This window comes from Mesoplodon bidens (genome assembly GCF_964165515.1).
Source record: "Mesoplodon bidens genome assembly, chromosome: 7".
NCBI lineage: Eukaryota > Metazoa > Chordata > Mammalia > Artiodactyla > Ziphiidae > Mesoplodon > Mesoplodon bidens.
Window position 1 is genome coordinate 114,140,057 of NC_138164.1, and position 14,474 is coordinate 114,154,530.

The 14,474-nt window shown below is 60.8% G+C and overlaps 1 protein-coding gene across 5 annotated transcripts in view; it reads left to right on the forward strand.

Moving 5' to 3' along the window:
- Positions 1-14,474, forward strand: part of OSBPL5 (oxysterol binding protein like 5) — a 68,218-nt gene that overhangs the window by 26,401 nt on the left and 27,343 nt on the right. Inside the window, exons 2-3 of one of the 5 annotated variants that reach the window (XM_081238703.1) lie at positions 11,346-11,502; positions 12,775-12,857. In XM_081238703.1, the coding sequence (XP_081094829.1) occupies positions 11,367-11,502; positions 12,775-12,857 (219 nt within the window). In that variant the 5' untranslated portion in view covers positions 11,346-11,366. Of the gene's footprint in view, positions 1-11,345; positions 11,503-12,774; positions 12,858-14,474 lie in introns of those variants that run through there. The other 4 variants (XM_081238698.1, XM_081238699.1, XM_081238700.1 and 1 more) reach the window with 4 other exon arrangements.

Sequence of the window (14,474 nt, forward strand, 5' to 3'; positions counted from 1 at the left end):
TCATGGACGGCTCCCCGGAAAGGGGACTGCGCTGTCTGTGGCCGGCCCCGCGCCAAGCCTTCCCCGGCCCCGGCCATCGCTGCGCTCCTGAGGTCAGGCTTATCTCTTCAGGGCTCGGTGCTGCAAATGGTAGTAGTTCATGTTTGTCGGTGCTGCTCTTCTAAACCCTCTGCGAGCCTTGACTCCACAATAACCCTACGAGGGCTGCTGCCGTCAGCCTGTCACAGACGAGGAAACCGAGTCCCTGAGCAGATGCGTGGCTGGTCTCCCCGCCCCGTGGTGCTGCTCCACCGCCGGCTACACCTGTGCTCTTATCACGGGCCCCTGTGCCGTGTGTCAGTGATCATAGCAGGAGGAGAGGGCAGCCTGACGTCGGGCTGTGTCGCTCAGGGTTCTCTGGTGTGTGTACCTGTAGACGTATAAGCTATACGTAATAAACATGTATATATATATATATATATAGAGAGAGAGAGAGAGAGAGATAGAGAGAGAGAGAGGGAGAGACTTATGATAAGGAATTGGCTCGTACCATCACGGAGGCTGAGCAGTCTGAAGATCCACGGGTGGTTGGCAAGCTGGAGACCCAGGGGCACTGATAGTTTAGTTCCACTCCAAAAGCCAGCGGGCTCGAGACCGTGGAGACGAGTGGATGCTTCAGTTCAGGTCTGAAGACCGAAAAAATCCAACACCCCAGTCCGAAGGCATCAGGCAGGAGAAATTCCCTCTTAGTCGGGGAGGCTTAGCCTTCTGTGCTATTTAAGCCTTCAACTGATTGGACAAGGCCCGCCCACACTGAGGAGGACCATCTGCTTTACTGAGTCGACTGATTTAGATGTCAGTCTCATCCAGAAACACCTTCCCAGACACACCCAGTATCGTGTTTGACCAAATGTCAGCCCCCATGTGGCCCAGTCAAGTGGATGCATAAAATTAACCAGGTGCCCTTCTTGTTGACCTCGTGGTCTCAGAAACGAGGTGCCCATAGCCAACCCTGGGCTGCCGCAAGCCTGGGGTATCAGGGAGCCAGGATGCCCCAGCCAGGCCCCCAGTCTCTGGCTCGATGCCAACCCTGGGCTGCCACAAGCCTGGGGGATCAGGGAGCCGGGACGCCCCAGCCAGGCCCCCAGTCTCCGGCTCGATGCCATATAGCATGGTGGGTGGGGAGACATTGCCCGTCCCCGGGGGTCCAGGCTTGCTGGGTCCTCGGTGCCCCTCTCTCTGGTTGGGGAGGGCCCCGAGGCCAGGCCGAGCTGGTGGACACCGTGCGGGGATTATGCTCCGTTTATGTCCCAGAACCAGCCTTGGGCACTGTCCAGCTGGGGTATACTTTGCGCGACTTGTGGGAAAACCGGGCATTGGATTTCCGTGGACCTCATGCACCCAAGAACACAGTGCCATGGGCTGTTGAGAGTGGGTCCTGCGAGATCAGGCCCTCATCTCCCCTGAGCGAGCCAGCGTGCGCCCCAGACCCAGCACCGAACGGCCAGGGGCCAGGCTGGCTGGCATTTAAGCTGACCCACCAGCGAGCCTGTGAAGGTGGCACGTGAGTGAGGGTGCCTCTTCTTGGCGAGAGGCAAGGTTTCTCCGCACTCAGAACCGGCCCGGGTCAGCCGGGCTGGGGTAGGAGGGAGGAGACGGAGGCTGCATCCCCCCCGATGAGGCTGAGTTCCTGGTGTTCGTGTGGGATCCTGAGCAGGTTTGGGGGCACCCTGCCGCGCCGTGCTTCAGTGTTCTCAGCCAGCAGACGGGGCAGCCACCTCCCTGCAGGAGCTACAGTGATGCCTGCTCAGGTGTGGCCAAGGTGCTGGATGAGGGGTGCCCGACCCAATTCCAGGGACGCTGCAGGGCTGGGGCACGGGCAGGGGCTGGGGAAGAGGAAGACTTTGCTGCACCCACACCTCTGGATCCCACCACCATGACCTCTGTGGGAGACATGAGCCTTTTCGGGAGCGGGGGTCCCCCACCCCAGTTGGGGGGCCACATTGCTGAGTCTCTTAGGGAGCTTCTAGGTGCTGTCCGGAGCCCACCCGTCTCAGCACACGCTCTGCCTTTTCCTGGGCTGTGAGCGCCACACCTCCCCTTCCCCAGATGGCGGTTGTCTGAGCCCCACGTGAGCCCGGCCCTGCCTGGAGCTCACACCATCAATCACCCGAGGGACACAGAGGAGAGCTGGGCCATGTGTGCCCTTCCCAGGTGGCACCACTCCCAGGCGGCACCACCCTGGCCCTTCACAGAGCATTCCTCTGGGCCACCCCTTGCTGAGACGCACAGGGCAGAACCCAGCAGTCTGACCAAGGAGGGCCCACTGGAATCATCCCCTCCCTTTTTCTGGGGCCTCACTCTCTGTTAATACAGTCCAAGATGGGGGCTGCTGCTCAGGGAGCTTGGACCAGATTCTCCCCTGCGGAGGGAGATCCTTGACAGAGATGCCCTGAGGTAGACCCCTGGCTGTGCCCATTCCCGCCCTGCACCACTGAGGGCCAGTGCCCCCCTCCAGGGACCCCCAGCAGGCTTGGCCCCACCCATCCGCTGGCAGCCCTCCTGGCCTCGGCTCCTTCTGTTAACTGGACGACTGCGCCTCCAGGGGCCGCCGCTCTTACCTACCTAGTTTTCAGGCCTGCTCAGCGCCCACCCAGGGCCACCAGGGCAGGAGCAGCTGCGGAAGGTCCCATGGGGGGAGCAGGGAGGGCAGGGGGAGAGGCTGAGGCTGGAGGGGTCGGGAGGGGAGTGCAGGCTCACTTGAGCCCCCAGGATCCCCTCAGGGTCGGCGATGCCCCACCACTTCCCCTCTTCTCCCAACCCCCTCCACACCCCTCCCTGCCTGCTGGGAGGGAGTTTGGGCCACAGCAGCCCCTGGCCCACTTTGTTCTCCTTTTCTTATTGGAATTTCCCGCCCAGGCTCGACCCTGCAATGAGGGAAGATGGGCAACCGTGGGGTCCAGATGGCAGGTGCCCATCTGTGGCTGAGTGCCCCCCAGGGCAGCCGCCTAACTGCCATCTGTCAGCCGCCACCACCCAGGCAGGCAGCGGCCTGTGGGGTGTCTCCTGGGGGAGGGGGCACTCAGGGCAGAAACCCCGCTGGGAGAGCCAGGCCACGGGGGATGTCCGGGAGACATCAGCACCCCCGAGAGAGCCCCCCAGTGTGCAGAGGACTTCACGTCAGCAGCCAGCCCCACAGCACGGGCAGTGACTCGGGCGTGAGGTCGCTCCGGGGCCCAGATCCAGCTGCCTGGTTCAGATGCTGGACCTGAGGGTGGGCAGCCCCGACCCTTGATCCTCATCAGGCCCATCTCCTGGGGGGCTCCTGCGTCCCCCTCCACGTCGTTCTCCCCACTGCCCTGCACTCCCGCCTGGTTGCACAGCACCCGCCCTCTCCCCGCCCCCTCCCCGTCCCAGAGCACTGTGACCAGGATGCAGTTTGCATCAGAAACTCAAACTCTCATTGGGACAGGTGGGCGGGCAGGGTCTGGGTAGGACAGGGTGGGGTCAGGCCTGCAGCGGGGACCACATCCGATCAGGCCACAGTGGCTCGGGCTTCCTAGAACTGGGCGGGAGGGGCCTGCTGCAGAGGAAGTGGCAAGTGGGCGGGGCCCAGGCCAGCCGATCGTGGTACTGAGTGTGCCAGTTGGCCCCATGTCGGTCAGGAAGCCAGGTGGGCGGGTGCCAGGGCCCGACCCTACCCACGGCCATGTGATCTGGCTGAGTCAGCTGAGAACACCCAGGCAAGGCCTTGAGCAGGGCAGGCCACTTCCTGCCCCTCTCCGCAGGGCTCAGGCACTCCGAGGTGGCCTGTCTGGGAACTGTCTCTCTGGGGGAGACCCGGCTCCCACCACCTCCCCCAGGATCCTGTGCCCCACTTCCTTGCTGCCCCTGCCCTCAGCCATCTTCAAGGTGCATGGGGACTGGGGGCGTAAAGCTGTGCCACCTCGCGGGGACCCGGGCACGGTTCAACCCACTGGACCTCAGGCTGGTCTTTTCTGCTCTTGGGGCCTCTTTACAATGAGATCTGCATCTTTAAAATTCTGCTATCCTCACCTCTCCGATATCATAAGAATCCCATCAGGCGGAATAATACATATGAAAGGGCCTGGGACGCGTCAGGGGTCCATCAGCACAGGTCCGTAGTTCTGAACACCGGTCTGGACCCGTCAGGGATGCGCCCACATGCCACGGTGCGCTGAAGGGGCTGCTGCTCCCATGGGGGCTGCTCAGGCTGCCCAGTTTGAGCCCCAGATGCTAGGTCCAGCGGGGGGACAGTAGCTAGGACATGTTTCTGGACCCTCATGAGGGTCCTCTTGGCAGGGACTTCATGGTCACTAGCCTTGGGACCTTAGCAAGTTTCTGGAATGCAAATGTGTGGTGTTGACGTTATGGTTGCTGTCCTTTAACTGATGGCTACTGTACTTTAACTGATGGCTGCTGTCCTTCCCTGGGCTCTGCTGACCTCTCCATTGGGTGTGCAGACAGAGAGCCAAGCAGGTGGGTTCACATTGCTTCATCCCTGAGCTTATCTGTGATTTCAGAGCATTTTTCCCCTCGCCTTTTACAATCCGTTTTGTTCAAGCAGAAGTGAGTGCGCTGTGAGTGCAGGCACATTGGTGGTGGCCGGGCTGCAAGTGCTTCTCCTGCACCCACCAATTAACAGAGAGCCCCCCGTGGCCCGAGCCGCATCTCCCCTGCCCAGGAACCCTTGCCCTCCTACCCTCTAGCACAGCTGGGCCAGTTGTGACACTCAGCCACTGGTGAGAAAGCTAACCAGGCAGCCAGGAACTCACACTGCGTTCACCGTCTCGGCCTCTGCAGGGGACCTTGCCACCCTCATTCAGAGGAACCCCCCCTTTACAAATAGGGGCTCAGAGACGAGCATGGCCAGCTGAGGCCACACAGCCATTACAGGCAGGACTGGACCTTTTCCCAGGCTCAGAATTGTCCCCCCCGCCTCCGCGCCTGCAGGTGGGATGTGAAGTGAGTCCGGGATTCTGTTGGATCCCTTCTCAGAGCCTCAGCCCTTCCCACCGAGAGCTGCAAGCGCTCAGCGGATTCTGGCCCCAGATAAGCGGGCTGGGCATCCTGTCTGTGCTGCCCGATAAGGCACCAATGACCTTTCTTTACAAAGATCACACTGTTCTGGCCCGAAGGTGGGCCTCTGGTCGTGGGCGGAGGGGACAGCGTTTAGAGGCAAATAACCGCTTGGAAGGCAGCTTCCAGTGGGGGAGGGGAGGGGCAGGGTGCAGGCACCCAGGTGGGGCAGGGTGGGCTCTGTGCAGCTCTCCAGGCCTTGATGTTGGCCAGGCGGCCTTGTTCAGGGACAGAGAGCTTGTCACCTACCAGGTGCCCGAGCAAGTGCTGGAACTCAGGGACACGGGGCTGGCCCGGGCAGGGCCGAGCCTGACCTATACCCCGTCTACTCTGGGCCAGCTCCACGTGGCTGCCCCCGACGCTGGGGGGCCTTCATGCCCCAGAAGGGAAACGGAAGCCGAGGAGCCTGCTCAGGCCGTGCAGGGTGAGGGCGGCCAAGCCGGAAGTCAGAGCTGCCTCCCGTCTTGTGCTCCCCTATCTGTCCCCCTCATCTCCCAGGTGGCCCGGCAGTGGCAACGGGGCAGGAGGAAGTGGGGAGCCCTAAGGAAGGGGACCAGGAGGCGCCTGCGGTTGACAGGAAGGCTCCTGAGCCAGGGTAGAACTTGAAGGTCAGCTTGTCCAGCCCCCTGCTGCCAGGCAGGGATGCACCCAGACACCACCCGTGGATACGTCCCGGCTGTGGCTGCAGGACCCTGACGGCTACTGGCAGTGATGTTTCACTTGAGGCCCCCGTGGTGCCCATCAGCCCGGGCATTCTGCATCCTCGGGGTGCAGGCGGGGCATAGGAGTCTGGAGCAGGCCGCAAGGAGGCTGCTGGGACTCAGAGGACACCGGGGAGGCGGGTCCGCCCCTGGATGCCTGGACAGCCACCACCTTGCCCAGAGCAGGGCTGCAGGAGGGGCCCCTGCCCTACTTGCTCTGGGCCCCCAGGGCTACTCCCTGACCCGCGACAGCCCTGGCCCTTCTCAAGCCCCCTTTGCCAACGTGAGCCAATTCATTCTGGAAATGCTGCATTGGCCCTACGGGTGCCCGGCCTGAGTGGGTACCCAGGGGTTCAGGCAGTCGAGGAATCAGCTGGGATGTGCCCCACAGCTGAAGCCCAGCCCGGCAGGGAGTTACCGCATGGACCGAACTAAGACACGAGGGGTGTGTGCCTCGGGCCCCAAGACGGGCAGACGTGCTGCCCCCGCGAGGGCTCTGGGACCGCCATCTCCGCTCAGAGCCATGCCTGGCGTCGGGCAGTGAGTCTCCAGCCCAGGCCCAAGTTCTAAGTGTTTCCTTTCCCAAAGGTTTGGTGCCTGCCCCCCGCCTTCCCGAAAGGCCCTTCGGGGTCTGACTTTGTACAGAGCAGCGGCCGAGGAGGGCAGCCACACAGGGTGAGCCAGCGTCAGGGCTCCTTCCCGCTGCGGGGACCAGCTGGGAGGAGGAGGGGTCGGAGGCCAGCCCTGCCTCACCGGGAGCTTCGCAGGCCAAGGGCTGGGCCCGCCTGGCCGCCTGCCTCGATGGGGAGGAGTGCTCCCCGGCCGCTCGCTCAGACGGACAAACCTGGTGGTCCCAGCGGCAGGGGGCTTGTCCCCAGGGGCACGTGTGCCTCCAGGGCTGGGATTCCTGCTTGCTGGGTGGGCCGCGAGGGCTCCGGCAGCAAACCACAGCCCACCGTACCCCAGAGGTGCCACCACTGCCAGGGCCTACAGGAAGCTGGCCACACCTGTGCCCTCAACTCTGCAGGTCAGCGTGGGAAACGCTGCCACACCTTCGCAAGCCCCGAGGCTGGCTTGGTCTTGGGTCTGAGCAGGGGCTGCAGCGGCTTCCCTGCTGAGCTCCAGGCCTGCAAAGCCCTCCCCCAAGGCTCGGCCAGGGCTGGGCAGCCCCAGGCCACAGACACCCAGCGACCTTCTCCCGAGCCGCCGCCCCTCCTCATTCCACTATGAGCTCCCCTTAGGGGGCCCGGGGGCCTCTGGGCTGGGGCCCCCTCTTGCTGAAACACCTGAGGCTCCCGCACAGGGATGTCAGGGCCCCTCACGCTCAGGCCCCCTCACGTGCTGTGTCGGGGGCCGTCTCACCGTGTCGGGGTGCCCTTGGGCTCCTTCCTCCAGGCCCTGCAGTGTCCCCTCAGACACCTGGACTTCATGATAATACAGACCAGGTGAAGCCACAGCCGAATGTCAAATCAGCCTCATTTATGGCAGCGGGGGAAGAATTTGGGCCACTGTAGGCCGAGGGCGAGCTGTGTCCAGACAAGCATCACCCCAGTAACCAAGGGTAACGGAGGGGTGTTACTGTTGTCGAGGCACAGGCCAGCCATCAGAGGTTGGGGAGGCCAGTGAGGGCAAGGCACATGCTGGCCCGAGATGGCTCAGGCGGGCAGAATCCAGGCTCCAAGGGCCCAGGGATGGGCCCAGTGAGAGCGTGCCCTGAGCCCTTGGGCAGCTGGAGCCCAGGCCGGGACAGAGGGAGAGAGCTGCCCACCGTGGGTGTGGTCCCTGGTTGCTGGCTCAGCCTGGGGGTCTGTTTCCTCATCCACCTGTCCTTCTTTCCCTCCCTCCATCCTCCCTCCATCCTCATGGACTGGCTCCCATCCTCACGGGTCTGTGCTCCCTGGGCTACGAGCCTTCAGCTTTCCCTGTGACGTGCGGAGCAGCAGCCAGGGCATGGTCAGCCCAGCATCGGTGGGCGGTCCTCCCAGCTTGGAGCCTCCAAGGGTCCGCAGACCCGCCAGGTGCCGGATTCCTTCTGCCTCCTGCCAGTGCCTGGAGGGCAGGGCCTCAGTCCTCGGCTGCACCAGGCATGGCAGGAGGCCTGGCACAGGAACCTCACCAGGGTTACCGTGAAGATCGACCCCCAAGCTGACGCTGGCCAGAGGTCCCTCCCCGAACCCGCAGAGAAGGAGGGACGGAGCCCAGGGGCGTTGGCTGCCTTCATTCACCTCAGGCTCTGGGGTCCCCGAGCCCTGGAGCGGAGTGGTGCTCACGCCCGCTGCAAGCCCCTGCTCCCGGCCCTGGGGAGATGCAGCGAACGGGAGGGACGGTGCTGTCCCCTTTCCTGGAACTTGCATCCTGGGGTGGAAGAAAGTTGACACAGAAGAAGGAATGCAGGAGCAACAGTCCAGCAGCTTGGGCTGTTCCACGGGGATGTGGCATTGTGTGTGAGACCGAGGGGTGGCAACTTTCTGGGAAGTGGCATTTGAGCGGAGCGTGGAATTTGAGAAGGACCCAGCCCCACGGACGGACGGACAGAGATGTGGGCGAGGGCATTCGGGGGCGGGGGGACGTCAGAGCAGAGGCGCCAGTGGGCACGGGCCTAGCATGTTCAAGGAACATAACGGGGGCCAGTGTGTCTGGGGCAAGTGGGTGACAGAGCCAGGCAGGGAATGAGGTGGGAGGAGCGGGCAGGGGTCCTGATGGCCTGGAAAACAGGGACAAGGAGACAGAGGCCGGACTGTGTTCTAAATGCAGTGTGGAGCCTCTGGCGAGAGGGGCCATGGATTTAGCTCTGAAATGAACGAAGCAGCATCTCCCCCGTCCTTGACCCCAAATGAGATCATAGACAGCAGCCAGGGGTGGGCATTGGGAAGGCTGAGGGGCTGCGTGTACACCCTGGGGCCTTGCCGAAGGAGAGGGGCCACCTCGCTGTCCAAGTGGGTCAGAGGGAGGCCTTTGGGGGCCCGCGCCTGGTCTGGGGTCTCAGGACACAGAGGGGGTATCCACGGGTGCACGCCGGCAGTGCACTCGGATTTGTGGGTGTCTGTTCTGGACCAGCTGTTCAGCCATTTGGATGTCACCTCTGATGTATCTGATTATTGGGCAAATAGGAAGGAAGTGGGGAAGGGAAATCAGGCTGCTCTGCTGACAAGAGAGATTCACGGAGGAGGGAAGGAAGAGAGTTTGGACGGACGGACGGATGGATCGATGGATCGATCCATCGATGGATCGATGGATCGATGGATGGTTCAATGATTGGATGTTTGGATGGATGGATGGATGGACAGATAGGCAGGTGGGAAGATGGGTGGCTGGCTGGCTGGCTGGATGGATGGAAAGGCGGGAGGGAGGATGGTGTGTATGAGCAGATGGTGGGGATCACAGACTAATGAGTTCCACTGGTCGCTGGTTGTTAGCTGTTCTGGGGGAGAAGACAGGCAGCCAGTGACCTCTGTGCCCTCCCCACCCTGCCCTGGTAGAGCCGGGGCGCATGGCCAGATGGGGGAGCTGAGATGTGTGGGTAGGAGCCCCTCTCCCTGCCCCAAGTTTGCAAGACTCAACCCCTAAGAGACATGCAGCTCCAGGTGAGGAAGGCCTACCTGTGTCATCCCTCATCACACATCCTGGGGCCTCCAGGGCAGGAGCAGGTCTGACTCACCTTGACTGCCAGCCGGGTGCTTGGAAGATCTCAGCTACATGAGTAAGAAGGCGGCAGACCTCCTCTCAGGTGCTGGCTCCCTGGCCTGAGACACACACCTGGGGAGTCAGTGAGTGACCACGGGGACCCTGCAAGCAGGGCCTGGGCTTCCAGACTCCCGCCCTCTCCTCCCCCGCAGTGGGTTTGCTAGAAGCTAAGCTGAACTGGTGAGAGGAGGGACTCGGGCCAGGATTGAGAATCAGCCTACTTGACTCAAGCACAGCCGTCGCCGATTAATAGTTGTGCGACCTGGGGCCCAAAATCCCAACCTCTCTGAAACCAGTTTCCCCCTCTGTGAAATGGCAGGGGTAACAAGCTCAGCCGGTGACACGGTAGTAATTAGGAAGGGAGGGGCCCCTGGGCCCACTGCAGCCTTGGAGCCCCCCTACTCTGACCCCTGGGCAGGGAGCACAGAGGAGTTTCTGGGGCTGTGGACGGAACCCTGGGCCGCGCTGCCCACTCCTGAAGCCCCACCGGGGTGCACTCGCCCACCTGTCACAGTAGGAAAGGCTCTGTGTGCCTGCTGCCCCGCCCAGGAAGGTCCGGGGCCAGGGGAGAAAGCGGGGACTTTGTCCTGGCCTTGGCAGGAGGCCGCCGGCCCACCCGGGAGGCACCCCTGGGCCTTTAGAAATCGGTCACTGGGCCTTTATGCAACACGTCCTTGGGGAGTGAAAAGAGCCCAGGATTCAGAGCCGGAGTTCCTGCTCTGCCAGCATCTGCCAGGCCGTGACCACAAGGCTAGGCCATCAGCTCTTGGAGCCATGATTTTCTCATCCATAAAATGGGCTGACGTCGGTGGCGGGGTGCCGTCCACTGGGAACTGCTTGCCCCGGCCCCACTCGGGGTGGGGCTGCACGGGGACAGGAGACAGAGGGAGCTGCCTCTTTCCTGACCTGGGCAGACCAGGGCAGTGGCAGGGCTTGGGAGGGCACGGCAGGCACCTGAAGGACGGGCCGTGGGGCTCCCCCGGGGCCGCTGCTTCTGTTGGGACCGGACGCTGGTTTGGGCAGTGCTGTGAAGCAGGAAGGTGACGTCTTGGGCGGAGCGTGGATTCGGGTGCACCTCACCGTAAGCACGCCTGCACTTCCTTTCCGAGTTAAGGCGCTTTGGGTGCAGGTATCAAGGGATGTGGGAACAGATGTATATGTATGACTGATTCACTTTGTTATAAAGCAGAAACTAAAAAAAAAAAAAAAAAAAAAAAAGAAACCCAGCCGAGGAGCTGAAGCAGGGGAGGGCAGGAGGCAGGGTCTCGAGGAGTCCTTAGGTGGGATGGGCAGGCCAGGTTCAGGGACGGCCCCAGCCTCATGCCAGCTCCCCCGAGGGCTCTGTGGCCGCCTGTCTGGCCTACCTGCGTCCCCCTCTCTGGGCAGCTCTTGGCCCCCTCCCCTGCGTGCACCAGTCACTGTCTTCCCACCACGGAGCTCCATCCCCTAGCGGGGGAAGTCTGGTGGCCCGGCATGGGTCAGGGGCCCGCCTCAGCTCCACTTCACCGCGTCCAGGGTCCTACAGAGCCGACTTAGTGCCGGGCCTGGGGGGCAGGGGGTCCTGCCACAGCTGTGACAGCCAAACTTCCAGCGGGGCTGGTCCGGGCCTGGCTTCTGACATGGGCCCTGGAAAGCCTGAGCTTGGCCGTGCAGCCTTCCCTGGGTGACCCGCAGGCCCCTCGGGCCCTCATCCCATTTCTGAGATGTCCCCTGAGTGGGGACCTGACTGTAAGACACAGTGGCCCCAGCCACTCGGCCCTGGCTCTCTGGCGGGTCTCTGGTCCCCTTGCTGGGGCGGGTGGAGGATGCCCACCTCCAGGCCCCAGGCTGCCCCAGCCTCAGCGTGAGGCGTGACCAGTGCTCTCCCCTCCTTCCTTCCAGAAGCCCCCCAGCGCCCACGCCATGAAGGAGGAGGCCTTTCTGCGACGACGCTTCTCACTGTGTCCGCCCTCCTCCACCCCTCAGAAAGTCGACCCCCGGAAACTCAGCCGCAACCTGCTCTTGGGTGGAGAGAATGAGCTCGACCCTCTGGGTCCAGGTCAGCATCCACACGGGAACCCAGTCACCTGGCACGTGGGCCATGGGTGGGGACAGCTGCCGAGCCTGGGCCCTCCTCGGCTGCGAAGCCCAGCTGTGTGGCCTCGGGCAGGTCCCTTTCCCTCTCTGTGCTGTCCGGGTTGGGGAGGGAGGGCGTTGGCCTTGCTGTGCTCACACCCCAGCCCCTGGTGCCTCCCGGTCAGGATGGTTCACCCCTAGTCATTGCTTCTCCACTTCCTGCAGGGACCTGGCAATAAACCACCAGCCCCAGGGAGCGGGCGGGAGTGGCCGTCAGGCGGCCTCAGGCCTTCTCTGAGACCATTTCCCTCTTCTTCCTGCCCGTGAACCTGAGCTTTAGAAACCCGCTTCAAAACAAATGGAGCTATATGGAATCTAAAAAAAAAAAAAAAAAGGTTCTGAAGAACCTAGGGGCAGGACAGGAATAAAGACACAGACATAGAGAATGGACTTGAGAACACGGGGAGGGGGAAGGGTAAGCTGGGACAAAGTGAGAGAGTGGCATGGACATATATACACTACCAACTGTAAAACAGATAGCTAGTGGGAAGCAGCCGCATAGCACAGGGAGATCACAGGGAGATCAGCTCGGTGCTTTGTGACCACCTAGAGGGGTGGGATAGGGAGGGTGGGAGGGAGACGCAAGAGGGAAGAGATATGGGAACATGTGTATATGTATAACTGATTCACTTTGTTATAAAGCAGAAACTAACACACCATTGTAAAGCAATTATACTCCAATAAAGATGTAAAAAAAAAAAAAAAATGGAGCTGGGCCCGGGCAGCCGCTCCCCACAGGATCGAATCCAGACACCTCACGCCCCCCTCCCTCCCCTCAAGCAAGCTGGAGAGGAAGCCTGCCGGGAGGGGCGTGGGGAGAGTGTCCGGCCACCTCCCTCCGAGAGCCCAGCACTGGGGAGCAATAGAATTCCAGCCAGCGGATTTGGGGCGTGGGGGGAGGCCAGGCGAGGTCTGGGTACCCTGAACTGAAAACAGGGGGCCTGTCCTACAGACCCCAGAGGGTGTGCCACAGCCGCGCCCAGGGCACCCGGGCTTCTCCCAGCGGTGACACCCCCTCATGACACTGGCTGGTGCTGGTTAGCTCTCTGGTCCCGCAGCCACCGCCTGGGCTGGCTTCCTGCCCCACCCAGGCCACCCGTGCCGGTGCCCTGCCTCGCCTGCCACACACTGGGCAGCGGCGGAGGGGCTGCCCGGCAGCCATGCCCCGGTCCTCATGCCGGCCACTCTCTTGCAGGGAAGGACATGGAGCCCAACAGCCCATCGCCGCCCAGGGATGAAGGGCCCCCGACCCCAGGCTCTGCCACGAAGGTGCCACCGGTAGGAGCCCGGCTGTGGGAGGACCCAAGGCAGGGAGCCTGCCCTGGGGACGATGGGAAGTGGCTGGAGGGAGGGGACAGCAGGCCCGCCGGCCGAACCCACCATTCCCAGCCCTTGGCTCTGAATCAGGGAGGCTGCTGGAGCCAGGGACGGAGTCACAGAGCTTGTGAGTTGTTTATCAAAGCCACCTTCTTGAGTAACACAGGTCGGGGATGCAGGGCCCGGAGAAGGCTGGGGCTGCCAGGGGGCCTCAGGGACAGAAAATCATGGTAAAAGGAGGCCCTGGGCTCTTCTGTCGTAGGGAACCCACCCAGGTATGAGCGCATCCTCCCTCTGCCTTTGTCTGTGCTGTGCCCTCCATCCGTGCACCCTCTCCAGGGCAACGCTGAGTTCGGGGAAAGGGCACGCGCACACACAGATACACATACAAATGCACATACAGATACACAGATATACATACACACACAGATACACATACACAGATACACACAAATGCACACACAGACACACACACAGATACACATACACATAGATACACACACAAATGCACATACAGATACACAGATATACATACACACACAGATACACATACACAGATTCAAATGCACATACAGACACACACAGATACACACAAATGCACAGACAGATACACATACACAGATACACATACACACATAGATACACACACAAATGCACATGCAGACACACAAATGCACATACAGATACACACACAGATATACATACACACAGATGTACACACACACACAAATGCACGTACAGACACACACACAGGTACACATACACAGATACACATACACACATAGATACACAACACAAATGCACAGACACACACAGATGTACACACACACAAATGCACATACAGACACACACAGGTACACATACACAGATACACATACACCCATAGATACACAACACAAATGCACAGACACACACAAATGCACATACAGACACACACAGATACACATACTCAGATACACATACACACATAGATACACACAAATGCACATACACAGAGATACAGATACACACACACATAAATGCACATACAGATACACACAGAGGCACACATACATACACAGTTACACACACAGATGCACACAGCTGTACACACACACAAATACACATACAGATACACAGATACACACAGATACACACACACAGATGCACACAGCTATACACACACAAATGCACATACAGATATACAGATACACAGATACACACAGATGCACAACATACATGCACACACAGATGCACACACATACATGGACACACGCATAACACACAGAGATGCACATGCACACACAGATACACATACACAGATACACATACACACAGATGCACACATATACGCACAGATGCACACAGATGCACACAGCTATACACACACAGATACACACAAATGCACATACAGATACACAGATGCACAACATACATGCACACACATACATGGACACATGCATAACACACAGAGATGCACATGCACACATACACAGATACACACACAGATGCACAACATACATGTACACACAGATGCACACACATACATGGACACACGCATAACACAGAGAGATGCACATACACACAGATGCACACACA